Source organism: Podarcis muralis, chromosome 7 (genome assembly GCF_964188315.1).
Source record: "Podarcis muralis chromosome 7, rPodMur119.hap1.1, whole genome shotgun sequence".
NCBI lineage: Eukaryota > Metazoa > Chordata > Lepidosauria > Squamata > Lacertidae > Podarcis > Podarcis muralis.
In genome coordinates, this window is record NC_135661.1 from 10,951,013 (window position 1) to 10,966,247 (window position 15,235).

At 47.6% G+C, this 15,235-nt stretch overlaps 1 protein-coding gene across 1 annotated transcript; it reads left to right on the forward strand.

The window, feature by feature from the left end:
* Positions 1 to 238: 238 nt before the first annotated feature.
* LOC114602976 (surfactant protein C-like) lies at positions 239 to 13,333 on the forward strand. Its single transcript, XM_077932603.1, has 6 exons — positions 239 to 322; positions 4,155 to 4,475; positions 5,207 to 5,344; positions 6,819 to 6,920; positions 8,494 to 8,605; positions 11,843 to 13,333. Exons 1-5 carry the CDS (start codon positions 260 to 262, stop codon positions 8,599 to 8,601), a joined length of 732 nt encoding a protein of 243 aa, XP_077788729.1. The 5' UTR covers positions 239 to 259; the 3' UTR covers positions 8,602 to 8,605; positions 11,843 to 13,333.
* The last annotated feature ends 1,902 nt before the right edge of the window (positions 13,334 to 15,235 follow it).

Sequence of the window (15,235 nt, forward strand, 5' to 3'; positions counted from 1 at the left end):
AGGTGGCAAGGACCTCCCTGACCACTTCCGTGGAACATGGCTTTGAAGTATGAAGGGCTGCTGGTGGAGAACTAGGTTCTCACACCCGAAAAGCCAAGGGAAGGTCTGGCTTTCAGCCAGGTCAGCAGCCTGGAGGACTCACAGCCCACCTGGGTCACTGCCCCTCTAGGCTGCCACATATCTCTCTCTCTCTCTATATATATCTGACATGCTCCCTTCAGAGAGCAGGCTGGAAGCAGGGACTGCAGACAGTCAGGCTATGGAAATCAAGGAGACTATGGAAATTGTCACGCAAGAAGCTCTGCTCCGAGCACCAGCAGTGGTGAGTGCCTCCCTGCATTAAGATGGGAGTCCTTCCTTCCTTCCTTCCTTCCTTCCTTCCTTCCTTCCTTCCTTCCTTCCTTATTATGTATGTTCCGAAAATAAATATTCTGATTTTTAGCACTCTGTAGACTGTTGCATACGCGTGGTATCATGTTTATTATTATCTGCATTCTTCAAAACAACTACTTTATTTCTTAAGCTGCAAATGTAACAAGAGGGCAACAGCGATAGAAACAATAAGAACATTCCACCAATCCTAATTTAAATGTATACGTTTATCTAGGCAGCTGCAAAAAGGTATCTAATCAAGACCGAGGACTAAATACGTCATTGGAGATGCTACCTATTTATATTTTTATTGGGTTTTGCAAGATAAATGAAACCACGTATCACATTTTAAAAACAACAACAAAAACTAACATACAGTGGGAAAGTCAGTACTGAGATGTCTATGTATGAATGAATCAATCAATCAATCAATCAATGAATCAATCAATCAATCAATCAATCAATCAATCAATCAATCAATCATAGAAGTGTAGAATTCAAAGGGGACTCAAAGGGGTTCTCCAGTCCAACCCTCTGCAATGCAGGAACCTCAGCTAAAGCATCCATGACAGGTGGCCATCCCAAAAACCTCTGCTTAATAACCTGCAATGAAGGTGAGTCCACAACCTCCTGTGGAAGTTGACTCCACAATGTTATACAGGTAAGTATAATCGTATCTGGATGTCTAAAGTGTTGTATTCCTCCGGAAGTCCACATGTCTTTTTTCAGTCTAGGTTAGGGTTACCAGACATCCCAGTTTCCCGGGGACAGTCCCCGGATTTGCGAATAAGTCCCCGGACAAATTCCATCCCCGGAATGTCCCCGGATTTCATCTAATGTCCCCGGGAAACACAGCAGCGGCAGTCTCAGCAGCCCAGAGCAGTTGGCTCTGGTTGGCTTCAGGAGCTGCTCAGAAGTCCCCATATGATGGTGGTTCAAGGGCTCTAAGATGCAGTTTCCGGGCTGCCTCCACCTTCCCTGACCCCAGCAACTAAGCTGTGAAGGGAGGCTTCATGCTGCCTATCGGAGCAGCCTCCCAATTCCTACTTGCGTGCAAGCAGGAGGGGGCAGGGATCTCTCAGTTAGGCAATGGGAAGCCTCCCTTCCCAGTTGAGGGATCCCTGCCCCCTCCTGCTTGCACGCAAGTAGGAATGGGATTGGGGATGCTCCAATGGCCTCACCACCACTGCTCTCGGCCCTCCTTCTCCGCCTTCCATGCCTGACCCACTGCGCACCACTTCCCCACCTCCACCACTGAAGAACTAACAACTCAGGGGCTGCCCAGGCTCATGGAGAAAGGAGATAGAAGCCTCGGAGGAAGAGAAAACATGGCAGTTGAGGTCAAGGCGGCAACCCCCCCTCTGCCACCGCCATCGCTGCAGCATCAACGTCCCAAACATGTAGTATGTATGTATGTATGTATGTATGTATGTATGTATTTTTTTCATTGAAAAAAATCTGGCAATCTTAGTCCAGGTAAGGAGTTCTGCAGGTTCTTTTCCTTTCATGATCTTCACTGAAGGTTTTTAAGCAGAGGCTGAATGGCCACCTGTCAGGGATTCTTTAGCTGGGATTTCCTGCATTGCGAGGGGTCAGACTAGATGACTCTTGGGGTCCTTTCCAACTCTAGTTCTGTGATCTACACTGCAGTTACTACAGACTTCAGGGTACCTTTTTAAATAAGCAGTAGTGCAGCTTGAGCAACCAAGAAAACAAAGACAACTTCAGGTCAGTCTTTGCGTTCCTGCGTGTTATAAGTGTTAGTTGCACCCACTTACAAGAGAATAATCCCCACTGAACTCACTGGGACTTGCTTCTCTGTCTGCATGTACAGGTTTGTGCTGCTAGGGCAGGGGTCTGCAACCTTTAAGACAAAAAGAGCCACTTGGACCCGTTTCCGAAGGGGAAAAAACTGGGAGCCGCAAAACCGGGAAGGTGACGTCGGGACGGTGCGTGACTAACGCACGCACTGCCCCCATGCCACGTCACAGCCAGTACAGCGCCCGCCACAGTGGGGAGTGTCGGGGCGCACAATGCGCCTCCTCCCCTTGCTAGTATCCGCCCCGGAGCCGCAGCAAAGGTGTAAAAGAGCCACATGCGGCTCCGGAGCCGCGGGTTGCAGACCCCTGTGCTAGGGACTCAGGAAATCTTGGCTGAGGATTGTGCGAAACTGTGTTGCAATATCTCGTATCTCTTTCACCCATTTCTACCAGGGAGCCTCCAGACATCCTTTTCATTTCACAGTCATGATGATTTGTGTTCATGATGCTCCCTGGGTGGTCACACACAATCCCACTTTCAATACTGTGACGTGCCACTCCAATCTCTCAGCGGTGAGACAATCCAGGGTTTCCAGGTGCTTACCCAGGTTTAGCTTCCTTGGAATTAAGGTCAGGCAAAGACTGTGGTGCCTTTAGAATATATGGTTTCATTTATATCTGAACAGAAGACATTCTTTTTTTTTTTTTAAGAAGATATTTATTAAGGTGTTTTTTTAAAAAAATTTATTTAAAATAGAAAAAACAGAAAACATAAAAAAGCAAAAATACAAACATAAAAAACACATGCAACAACATGTATAATTTCAAACCCTTGTATTTGTAAAAACCTACTTTCCCAACCACCTCGTAACTCGCCTTTCTGTATTCCAAACTCAAATTAATTCAATTCAGCAAATCCCTCCCCTAATTTCTATTTAATTTTTGACCCTTCTTTTCTTAATTTCATGATCATTACAGCTGAAAACCCCTTAATTTCTAAATCAACATCGTTCTAACATTCAATAATTTTACAATGTTTCTTAAGATAGTCCTTAAATTTCTTCCAATCTTCCTCCGCCGTCTCTCTTCCCTGGTCTCGGATTCTGCCAGTCATTTCTGCCAGTCCCATATAGTCTATCATCTTCATCTGCCATTCTTCCACGGTGGGTAGATCTTCTTGAACAGAAGACATTCACACCCAAACAGATCTTGCATCTCCTTTAGCCTCAGCCGTGGATCCAGTACAGAACAACCGGTGCTCTGTGATGCCAGTTCCCAGCCTGCTCCCAGATCATCCCCCCCCCTCACACACACACACAACCTGGCTCATTCTTTAGGGATGCTGATGAAGACCCTCAAATTTCCACCTATGGTCATATTGTCTTACAATAAACCAGTTTCACAAGCTTTTGAATAAATGTGCAACTAATCGTTGCTGTTTTGAATTTTATTGTGTTATTTTCTTCCTTAGTGGTTAACATAAGCTGTTATGTTCAATCAAACAATCAACCTTTATGGGCATATAAAGAAGACTGGAATATATGAATCGAAACATAAAATTGGCATCTGTTCACAGGAGGAAATGCTTTTAAGATAAAACGATACAGGCCTAGCAAGGTTAAAAAGTACCACTCAGGTCTTATGACGATGTAGTTTCATGGCATGGGTAGGCAAACTAAGGCCCGGGGGCCGGATCCGGCCCAATCACCTTCTCAATCCGGCCTGCAGACGGTCCGGGAATCAGTGTGTTTTTACATGAGTAGAATGTGTCCTTTTATTTAAAATGCATCTCTGGGTTATTTGTGGGGCATAGAAATTCTTTCATTTCCGCCCCCAAAAATATAGTCCGGCCCCCCACAAGGTCTGAGGGACAGTGGAGCGGCCCCCTGCTGAAAAAGTTTGCTGACCCCTGGTCTAGACTGACCCACACTCCAACCCAAGTTGGCATTTATTTGGAATTTGTGAAGCACCTGAAAACAAGTCTCTGCCTGTATCACACCCACTTCTCTTTACCCCTGCAAGGACTACCATGCCCTGGACCCGGAGTTTGTGGGCTGCCCCTGTTGCGGCTGCTGCGACTGCTGCGACTGCTGCGGCTCCTGCCCCACCTGCTGCGGCTGCTGCCCCAACTGCTGCCCCAGCTGCTGCCCCCCCAGCTGTGCCTGCTGCTGCCGCTGGTGCTGCTGCCTGCCCAGGCTCCTGCTCCACCTGCCCAAGATGCCCAGCTGCCCCGTGCACATCAAGAGGCTCCTGATCATCGTGGTGATCGTCGTCCTCATTGTGGTGATCATCGTGGGGGCTCTCCTGATGGGCCTGTACGTCACCCAGGCGCACACGGAGGCGGTGAGCAGAGCGAGGATGCCATGGGACGTTTAGGGCAGGTGTTGCGGGACACCAGCCAGCATGGCCGACGTTCAGAGGTGGTGAAGGTTTACAGGGGTTAAACTCTACAATTCTGTGGTTCTAGGCCAGGCATAGGCAAACACAGCCCTCCAGATGTTTGGGGACTACAACTCCCATCATCCCTAACTAGAAGGACCCAGTGGTCAGGGATGATGGGAATTGTAGTCCTCCCAAAACATCTGGAGGGCCAAGTTTGCCTATGCCTGTTCTAGGCTGTAGTGCCAACAAGATCAGGATTAGGAAAGGTGTGAAATGAGCGGAGCTTAGGACAAAATGTTGCGGTGTGATGTGTTCCTGTTCGAGGCTCCAGCCCGCCATGACCTTTTCCAGGATATTCCATTACATATCCTCCCCTGGTTTTCTGCCTGCCTGTCCTCCAACCAGCAGTGAAAATTTAGTGTCCGCTAAGCATGCTTAGTTCCTACCCACCAGGGAGGGGATCATACCTCCGCAAACTGTGGGGTTCTCCAAGTTTGATGATACTTCCAGCTTTTGGGCATGGATCGTAATCTTTTAGCTACGGAAGTCTAGGCCCTTGGTCAGTGAGTTTGCTAAGGATTGGGGCCCGCAGCAAGGCAGGGGATGCTACTCCTGGGAGTAATCGTTGCTACAGGATGCTGGAAAGAAGGGAGGACAAGGCACCTCTTGTTAACACACTCCATCACTTGCAGGTTTTGCAGATGACCATCGAGGGCCTGGAAGGAGGAGACTCGCAGCTGAACCTCTCTGTCAATATGGAAGAAGCGGCCACGTTCTATGTCAAGGACCAGACTAACGACCCAGCCACAGTCATTTATGACTTTAGCAAGGTGAGGGGCAACTGGCAAGTGAGTTGTGCCACATCTACACTGCACCAGGGCATAGCCGACTTCCGCCGCATCAGGCTGTTTATACTTTGCTCCTGAATGCTCAAAAGTCGAGCACCAGCATTTGGTCATCCCACAGCATTTGCTGCCTGAAGCCATCACCTCACTTTGCCCAATGATAGGGCCAACCCAGGCTGGGTAGGAGCCAGATTCGCAAATTCATGTAAGAGAATTTTAAGGAGAGTTTTACCTGGCAACTTTTAGCTTTAGCACAGAGGGATTTTACAGTCTGAGCTGACCTAGAAAACGAAGCCACCTTCCTTTCAGACATTGCCTTTTTCTTTCTTTCTTTTTTTTGGGTGGCAGGACACATTGGTACAGAGTACTGGCACACACACAAACACCCTTTTTGCTGTCCATGGTAGTCATTTTGACCTAGCATCCACAGTATTTTTATCAAGGTGTGAGTACAACCAACACCTCAATTTTTACCCCCAAAAAAGAGCACACCCATTTCCATGCCATCTGTAGCCAAACTGGTATATGAACCTAAGACAAGCATCCCCAACCTTCGGCCCTCCAGATGTTTTGGACTACAATTCCCATCATCCCTGACCATTGGTCCTGCTAGCTAGGGATCATGGGGTTGTAGACCAAAATATCTGGAGGGCCGCAGGCTGGGGATGCCTGGGATGCTGGATCAGGCCAATGGCCCATCTAATCCAGCATCCTCTCTCCCCCCCAATACCGCTTTATATTTTTAATAAAAATCTCAAAGCGGTTTACAGCATATTAGATCAGGGGTCAGCAAACTAACAGCGCCTCGGGCCAGTGTCTCCAGCGCAAATCGCATGGTGGGCCAAAGGGCAGGGGAGCGAGCGCCCATATGCTATTTCTGACGCACTTCTGGGTCGGAGGAGCACAGGAAATAGCTTGTGCGCATGTGCATGGGCCTCCTCCGACCCGGATGTGCACCAGAAATAACACTTGCGCATGCACAAATAACGCATGCGCACAAGCTATTTCCAGTGCTCCTCCGACCTGGAAGTGGGCAGCCGTGCAGCGCAGCGCCGGTAAGAGCGGGTGGCAGGGGTCGCTGCGGGCCGGATAAATGAGTCCCTTGGGCCTTACCCGGCCCACGGGCCTTAGTTTGGGGACCCCTGCATTATATCAATCAATCAATAAAACAATAGCTGGGTGATGTTCCTCCAGCCTCATGAAGAGCCTCTTCCTGTGGGAGGGAGTTCCATAGTTTAACTTTGCGCTAAGAAGGACTTTCTTTTACCTGTCCTGAAACTTCCATCATCCAGTTTCATTGGACGCCCGCAAATTCTAGTGCTATGAGAGAGGGAGAAAAGCTTTTCTCGTCCACTTCCCCCCTGCCTTGGCATCTGACTGTGTACATACTGCAGAATATCAAAGGTATTACACTGGGTAATGACATATAACTGAAAGCACCTGCTCTGTCTGCTCCCAGTTGCTGATTGGCTACAAACCTTGGCCCGGACACGCCTGCTATGTCACCAAGATGGACAAGGAGAACATCCAAGGCCTGGACATGATCCTCAAGGAATTCCAGGTGAGGGCAGGAACCTTCTGAAGGCGGAAGTGGTTTGAAGAGCAGCGGCTGCTCCATTTGGGCAAGGGGGGCCCTGCCCCACAAAACTCAGCCATCCCTTACTCGCTTCCCCCTAACTGACAATCAGGCCAGGGGGGTAGACCTGTCTGTCCATTTCCTTTGCTTCAGTGTAGCCCTTTGTAGAACTCAACAGGGAAGAGGAGGGGTGTGTGGACAGAAGTGGGAGGAGTCTGCTTTGCCAGTCGTTGGCTCTAGCGCCACCTGCTGCTGGCCTCCCTGCCTTTCGCCCCATTAGTTCCAAGGAGCACCAGCCACCGCTGGGTTAGGAGCTCTTAGACCTCCTCATCCAAAAGCCTTTGTGGGTTGAGGGTGGCAAATGCACGGTAGGCAGATGATGAGCAGACAGTGGTGGAGTCATAGACGCGCTCACTTCTTCTTCCACGGGACTCTTCTTACGAAGGACGGCAAAACAGCTGCAGTAGTTTATCTACTGGTGACTTCAAGACTGGACAACTGCAGTGCGCTCTATGTGGCACTTCCTGTGGCGATCACACAGGGTTCCCCGGACATTTCACCGTCAATTGATCCCTGTGCCACCACTTTATTTCTCGCTGCCACCACCCAGGCCCTACCTGGTACAATACTGAGTCCAGTCAGGGTTAAATTGGAACATAAACTTCTGTTTATTTATTGCAGTTTAACAAGCGTGTGGTTTCATAAACAGTATCGGTCAATTATGCCTATCCAGACCTATAACTTCCGCTACCTGCTCTCACTCACTAAACCACCTCTCTTATATTTACTTGTCTTCCTAGCTCCTAAATGTTCCTGACGCAGCTTATTTCGCTACACTAACTCAACCTCCCCACAGACTCTATCCCAATTCACTCCCACTCCAACCAACCACCCAACTCCCAACGAACTCCCCCCTTTTATAGTCCCTCTGACTCCACCCCCCTGGGTTCTGATTGTGTAACCTGTTTAACTATTTCACCTCCAGCACTCTCATATGTTAACGTCATACTAATAAGAATTATTTTTCAAAAAAAAAAAGTTTAAATACTAAAACAGATTAGCATTACCTCAACTTTCTAAGCATCTGGGTGTGCTTGTCGAAACAGGAATTTTTTTAGTAAAAGGTAAAGGTACCCCTGCCTGTACGGGCCAGTCGTGACCGACTCTAGGGTTGCACGCTCATCTCGCTCAAGAGGCTGGGAGCCGGCGCCGTCTGAAGACACTTCCGGGTCACGTGGCCAGCGTGACGAAGCTGCCACTGGCGAGCCAGCACCAGTGCTGCACATGGAAATGCCGTTTACCTTCCCGCTATAAAGCAGTACCTATTTATCTACTTGCACTTAGGGGTGCTTTCGAACTGCTAGGTGGGCAGGAGCTGGGACCGAACGACGGGAGCTCACCCCGCCGCGGGGATTCAAACCGCCGACCATGCGATCGGCAAGCCCTAGGCGCTGAGGTTTTACCCACAGCGCCACCCGCGTCCCTTTTATTTTTTTAGCAACCACCAAAAAGAGTACATTTATTCATGAAATACAAAATAACCTCTCCTGTCTTCTAGACTTCTCTGAGGGAGAAGGAGGCATTTCTGACAACTCTGGTTGATCGCTCCATCCTGGGCACCACATTTAACATCCTCTGCAGTCACGTTTCAGTCTTTCAGACTTAGTGAGGTGAGTGATGAAGAAAGGTGTGGATTAGAGATGCTCAGAAATTGAGGAGGAGTTATAACTTCATGGCCTAACAGCTTCCACTGAGACACACAACTGCTGTGCGGCAAATTTCTCTGACCCTTTCCCGTTTTTTAACCATTTCTCTGTTAACAAGTGAAATATACTCAGAGTCGAGAGTGGATTTCATGCTCTTTATTCAGCTCATAGTGGTGAGGAGGAATGGAAGTTCCCCCAGACTGTCTGCTTTATATACATTATTTACACAATGGGCCCCACGTGATTGGCGTATTCCGGGATTCTCCTGAAGGCCAATCAGGTTGCAGATTCACTTCCACCTGGAGCTGGATTGGGTGGCTGCTGTGGACCAATCAGACTGCTGCATTCTGAATCCTATTGTTCTAGGACCAATCAGACTGCTGCATTCTGAATCCTATTGTTCTAGGACCAATCAGACTGCTGCATTCTGGATCCTATTGTTCTAGGACCAATCAGACTGCTGCATTCTGGATCCTATTGTTCTAGGACCAATCAGACTGCTGCATTCTGGATCCTATTGTTCTAGGACCAATCAGGCTGATGCCTTTTGGATCCTATTCAACTCAGTACATAACAACAAGAAAGGAAACTGATCCAAGGGGAGAGAAAATGTCAGTGAAAATCTTGAGTGAGGGGTGCAGGGTTTGGGGTCAAGCTTCTCTCGTTTCTGTGTCAGCCCAGAAACTGTGAGCGTCCCTTCCGTTGTCCTATAAATGATCCCACCCATGGCCTGTGCTTTGTCCACCTCCTTGCCTGCCTTCTTGTGGGCGTGTTTTGGATCAGGAAATGTAGGCACCAGGGAAGGCTGCAGCCGGATAGAGGATGGAAACTCTCATACACCCGAGACCTGTGAGTATAGGATAGTATACAAATTTAAAATAATAATAATAATAATAATACCCCAACCTTGGCAACGTAAGAATCATAGAATTGTAGACTTGGGTTGCTCCAGTCACTCTGTGCTGCTTTCAGCATACTGTAGTACCTTGGGTTAAGTACCGTATTTTTCGCTCTATAACACGCACCTGACCATAACACGCACGTAGTTTTTAGAGGAGGAAAATCCGTAGGCATGCCACCCATAGGCATTCCCTCCATAACACGCACAGACATTTCCCCTTACTTTTTAGGAGGAAAAAAGCGAGTGTTATGGTGCAAAAAATACGGTACTTAATTCGTTCCGGAGGTCCGTTCTGAAGCACCACTTTAGCTAATGGGGCCTCCCGCTGCCGCCGCCACCGCGCAATTTCTGTTCTCATCCTGAAGCAAAGTTCTTAACCCGAGGTACTATTTCTGGGTTAGCGGAGTCTGTAACCTGAAGTGTCTGTAACCTGAAGCGTCTGTAACCCGAGGTACCACTGTATACAAAAACATAGGTAAAGGTAAAGGGACCCCTGACCATTAGGTCCAGTCATGGCTGACTCTGGGGTTGCAGCGCTCATCTCGCTTTACTGGCCGAGGGAGCCGGCGTACAGCTTCTGGGTCATGTGGCCAGCATGACTAAGTCGCTCCTGGCTAACCAGAGCAGCGCACGGTAACGCCGTTTACCTTCCCTCCGGAGTGGTACCTATTTATCTACTTGCACTTTGATGTGCTTTCGAACTGCTAGGTTGGCAGGAGCAGGGACTGAGCAATAGGAGCTCACCCCGTCACGGGGATTCGAACTGCCGACCTTCTGATCGGCAAGTCCTAGGCTCTGTGGTTTAACCCACAGCGCCACCCGCGTCCCATACAAAAACATAATAAGACATTAAACATTTTTAAAAATCCCTATTCAAGTGGTACCTTGGTACTCGAATCGCTTGGCTCCCAAACACCGCAAACCCAGAAGTCAGTGTTCTGGTTTGTGAACACTTTTCAGAAGCCGACACGGCTTCCACTTGAGTGCAGGAAGTTCCTGCAGCCAATTGGAAGCTGAGCCTTGGTTTTCGAACGCTTTCGGGAGTCGATCGGACTCCTGGAACGGATTAAGTTCGAGAACCAAGGTACCACTGTACAGGGCTGCCTTCAGACATCTTCTAAGGTTGTATAGTTACTTATCTCCTTGACATCTGATGTAACCTCACTTCTCACAGTGAGGGAACCACCAGAAGGCCCTCAGAGCTGGACCTCAGCGTCCGGGCAGAACGATGGGGATGGAGACTCTCCTTCAGGTATACAGGGCTGAGGCCATTTAGGGCTATAAAGGTCAGCAACAACACTTTGAATTGTACCTGGAAACATATGTAGAAAATGGAAGCCTCTTTCGCAGGGGTTGAAAACTCCCTAGAAATTGGAGGACAGATTTTGGCACAGCACAGCAAACATACCCCGCCCCCTCCATATGCTCACTAGTCTATGGGCCCACAAGCTAAGCTGATGGATATCTGGTGGATATGTAGGAAAATACAGATATTCTGGGAGAGTATCCATGCAGAATTGCTAAAAATGCTAAAGATCTACCTCCTGGGAATAACAGATTTGGATATTCCACAAAAGAGGAAGGGTATCTTTTTATATGCGACGGCGGCAGCAAGAGTTCTGATCGCTACAAAATGGAAGAGTAATGAAATCCCCTCTATACAAGATTGGATCCAAAAGCTAACAGAATATGCCGAATTAGATGGTCTATCAGAAAAAATAAAGAATAAATCAAAACAGGAATTTGTTTCAAAATGGGAGGTTTTCAAAGAATATCTGAAAAATAAATATAGTAGTTTAAATTCTGTTGGAGCATTCGAGGAACTTCAGTAATAGTTGCAAGGTAGATACAAAATTAGATATATTAAGAAGAAGTTTAATTAGGATAAAAGTGTTTATTGGCAACAAGTATTATGAAATCGAAATATGGAATAGACAGGAGGTCGGGTCTTTCGTGTTAAGACCAATATATGTTATATTGTTTGCTAAGAAAATTATGTGTTTATAGTTATTCCTGTATGTAATTTGGTATTTGTGGTTTTTCCCCCCTTCTTTTTTCTTGTTGTATCAATAAAAAATCTTTTTTTAAAAAAAAAGCTAAGCACATGTACATGTATCAGTTGGGACTTGCCCGTTGCTGGAAACCATAAGAGAGCCGAGGGCTCTTGAGTTCGAATCCTGCTTGCGGGCTTCCCATAATGGGCATCCGGTTTGCGGCTGTGAAAACAGGAGGGTGGAATAGATGGGCCATTGGCCTGACTCTACAGGACTGTTTTACTGGTACTTTCTTATGCCTTGCAGGTGCATGCTGGAAGCGCTTCAGCTCTCCGGAGAATTTCAAGAATGCTGCTTCCCCTGGGATCCCCTTGCACAGAGCTCAACCTCAGGTGGCTTTCTGGGTTTTTGCTTCAGGAGGGATCACACAGCTAATTCTGTAAGAGATTTGACCTATGGTGGTTTTGGACATTATTGAGGGGCACAAAGGCAGGAAAGTGGCTTCCTGGGTTTCTGCTGGGGGTGGGGGAAGAAATCTGTTTCACTCTGCATTTGAATAGGAACCGGCTCAGTTCACACAGAATCCAAAACAGCCTTTGAAATCTGCAATTCTCTGAAGTTTGCAAGGAAATTCTCCAGCCAAGATGTGCACACAGAAATATATATCTGTGGCTTAGGAGAAAAGGCGCGTTAAAAATGCCTTGTTGTTGTTTAGTCGTTTAGTCGTGTCCGACTCTTCGTGACCCCCTGGACCAGAGCACGCCAGGCACTCCTGTCTTCCACTGCCTCCCGCAGCTTGGTCAAACTCATGCTGGTAGCTTCGAGAACACTATCCAACCATCTTGTCCTCTGTCGTCCCCTTCTCCTTGTGCCCTCCATCTTTCCCAACATCAGGGTCTTTTCCAGGGAGTCTTTTCTTCTCATGAGGTGACCAAAGTATTCAGCTTCAGGATCTGTCCTTCCAGTGAGCACTCAGGGCTGATTTCCTTCAGAATGGAGAGGTTTGATCTTCTTGCAGTCCATGGGACTCTCAAGAGTCTCCTCCAGCACCATAATTCAAAAGCATCAATTCTTCGGCGATCAGCCTTCTTTAAGGTCCAGCTCTCACTTCCATACATCACTACTGGGAAAACCATAGCTTTAACTATACGGACCTTTGTTGGCAAGGTGATATCTCTGCTTTTTTTTTTTTTTTTTTGCTTTTTTTGGCGCAAATAACATACAAGAATGCATTACATTAAGAGAAATTGCTTGAAATGATGTGTGTATTGAGCAAAATTGCATTAAAATTGTGTGTATATGGTGAAATGCCCATTAAAACAGTGATGAGATTTCGTGAGGCCCCCTTAAAAAAATAATTTCAAAGGCTGAAAACTGATGTAGAAATGGGGAGAACTGAACTTCAGATTAAATATGGGAAACCAATACTGACAGATTCATCCGTCCTGAGTTTATGCCTATCATTAATACCTCAAGGTGGGAGCACAAAGGCAGTCCTGAGCGTGGGGGGGGGTGTGAGCCCCCTAGATTAAAGGTTCATTGGTGCAGTTATGAATTTCAGTGGCCACACCAACATGCCCAGGTGCCAGCTCTCTCCCTTTCAGGGCCCAGGGCTCCCCTCTCTCTTCTTGCTCTTATCTGCACAGCTGAAAGCCCAACTTGCTCTTGCCAATGCTGCCTGGCATAATTAGCATCCAGACCCACTGCCTCACATATGGGAGGGATGCCTCTGCATGTGGGGTAGGAGAGAGAGAGAGAGAAGAATTCAGAAAGAAGCTGGAGATTTCCCCCAAGCTCCTCATCTCACGTCTGGTTGGACACAAGCAAAAATGGGAAAGCACTTAAATAAATGATAGCTGCCCAATTTACACTAACCCAATGTGACAGCTGTAGAGTTTCAGGAAGTGGTGAATAATAGATTGTTATGGTTGCAGATAGGTAGCCGTGTTGGTCTGCCATAGTCAAAACAAAAAAATTCCTTCCAGTAGCACCTTAAAGACCAACTAAGTTAGTTCTTGGTATGAGCTTTCGTGTGCATGTACACTTCTTCAGATACCATCTGAAGAAGTGTGCATGCATACGAAAGCTCATATCTGAAGCTTGTATCTGAAGAAGTGTGCATGCACACGAAAGCTCATACCAAGAACTAACTTAGTTGGTCTTTAAGGTGCTACTGGAAGGAATTAGATTGTTATGGGTTATTGCCTCCTTGCAGGCAGCTGATCTGAGAAGAGGCAAGATCCAGGAGAAAGAGTTAGCTATCACTTGGAAGAGGAGGGCAATTGACGGTGCCGTCCTCCTTCTCCGGTCCTGGTTGTCCCAAGACTTCAATCCTGGGGAGGTTCGGCCGAGCGCATTTTCCTTTGCACTAGCCTCACTCAAATCCTGCTGCCCTCAAGGAGCTTTGGGACCCTCAGCACCACATGGCCATGATCCCTGGGGCTGGTGGGACTTGTGGTCCAAAACATTTGGAGGGCACCAGGTTGGGGAAGGCAGCTCCAGAGGAAAATGAAAGCAACCTCTTCTAGCCAATGTGGCGAGAGCCAGTGTGGTGTAGTGGTTAAGAGCGGTAGTCTCGTAATCTGGTGAACTGGGTTCGCCTCTCCGCTGCTCCACATGCAGCTGCTGGGTAACCTTGGGCTAGTCACACTTCTCTGAAGTCTCTCAGCCCCACTCACCTCACAGAGTGTTTGTTGTGGGAGAGGAAGGGAAAGGAGAATGTTAGCCGCTTTGAGACTTCTTCGGGTAGTGATAAAGCGGGATATCAAATCCAAACCCTTCTTCTTCTCTAAGAATACCCCAACGCTGGCCCTTCAAATGAGGCACCTAGGATGCTGTTTTCAGCAGAGCTTACCTTAAAGAGCTCAGTGGGTAGCACACTTAGGAAAACACCTTTCAAGTCTTCTGGTTTGAAGTTTCCACACAGACCCATCGGCCAAAGAGAGCTGGAATGGTGCAGTGATTTCAGTGTCCGACTGGAATCACCTGGGAGACCAGGGTTCGAATCCCCACTCAACCATGCGGCTCACTTTGGGGGCCAGTCACTGCCTCTCAGCCTAACCTACCTCACAGGGTTGTTGTGGGGACTAAATGAGCGAGGGGAGAGGCGAGGCGCATACACCACCTTGAGGGCCATGGGCAGAAAAGGTGAGATATCAATGTAATAAATAATAGAAAACCAGGACTTCCCGGAATATCCCATGGCACATTCCGAACTGTACATTCAGTTCTTGTGGGACATGAGCTGGACACCCCCCTCTTGCTCAGTGCTCAAATTATTAGATCAAATCTATGCTGTCAGGTGCCATAAGAAAGCTTCAGAGATAGCGTAGGATAGTACACACCCCGGAAATGATCTCTCTCAGCTTCTGCCCTCTGGAAGAAGGTATAGGATTATAAAGACCAGGACTAGCCGCCTGAGAAACAGTTTCTACACAAATGCAATTCTGGTTCTAAATGCAGCATAAGGAGTCTCTATAGTATATTGTATTTTAAAATGGGGTTTCAGAGTTTTTAGGGGGTTTTGGATGTTTTATGTAGATTTCCAATTTCATTGTTCTGTATGGGACAATGGCAATACAGATATCGTATACCGTATTTTTTGCTCTATAAGACCCACTTTTTCCCTCCTAAAAAGTAAGGGGAAATGTATGTGCGTCTTATGGAGCCAATGCAGGCTGCGCAGCTATCCCAGAAGCC

Excerpts from the sequence above, each read along its gene's own strand:
- LOC114602976 (XM_077932603.1), top strand. The coding sequence starts at position 260 with ATGGAAATCAAGGAGACTATGGAAATTGTCACGCAAGAAGCTCTGCTC. Across the intron at positions 4,476-5,206 it reads CCCAGGCGCACACGGAGGCG|GTTTTGCAGATGACCATCGA; the intron begins GTGAGCAGAGCG and ends CATCACTTGCAG. Across the intron at positions 5,345-6,818 it reads TCATTTATGACTTTAGCAAG|TTGCTGATTGGCTACAAACC; the intron begins GTGAGGGGCAAC and ends GTCTGCTCCCAG.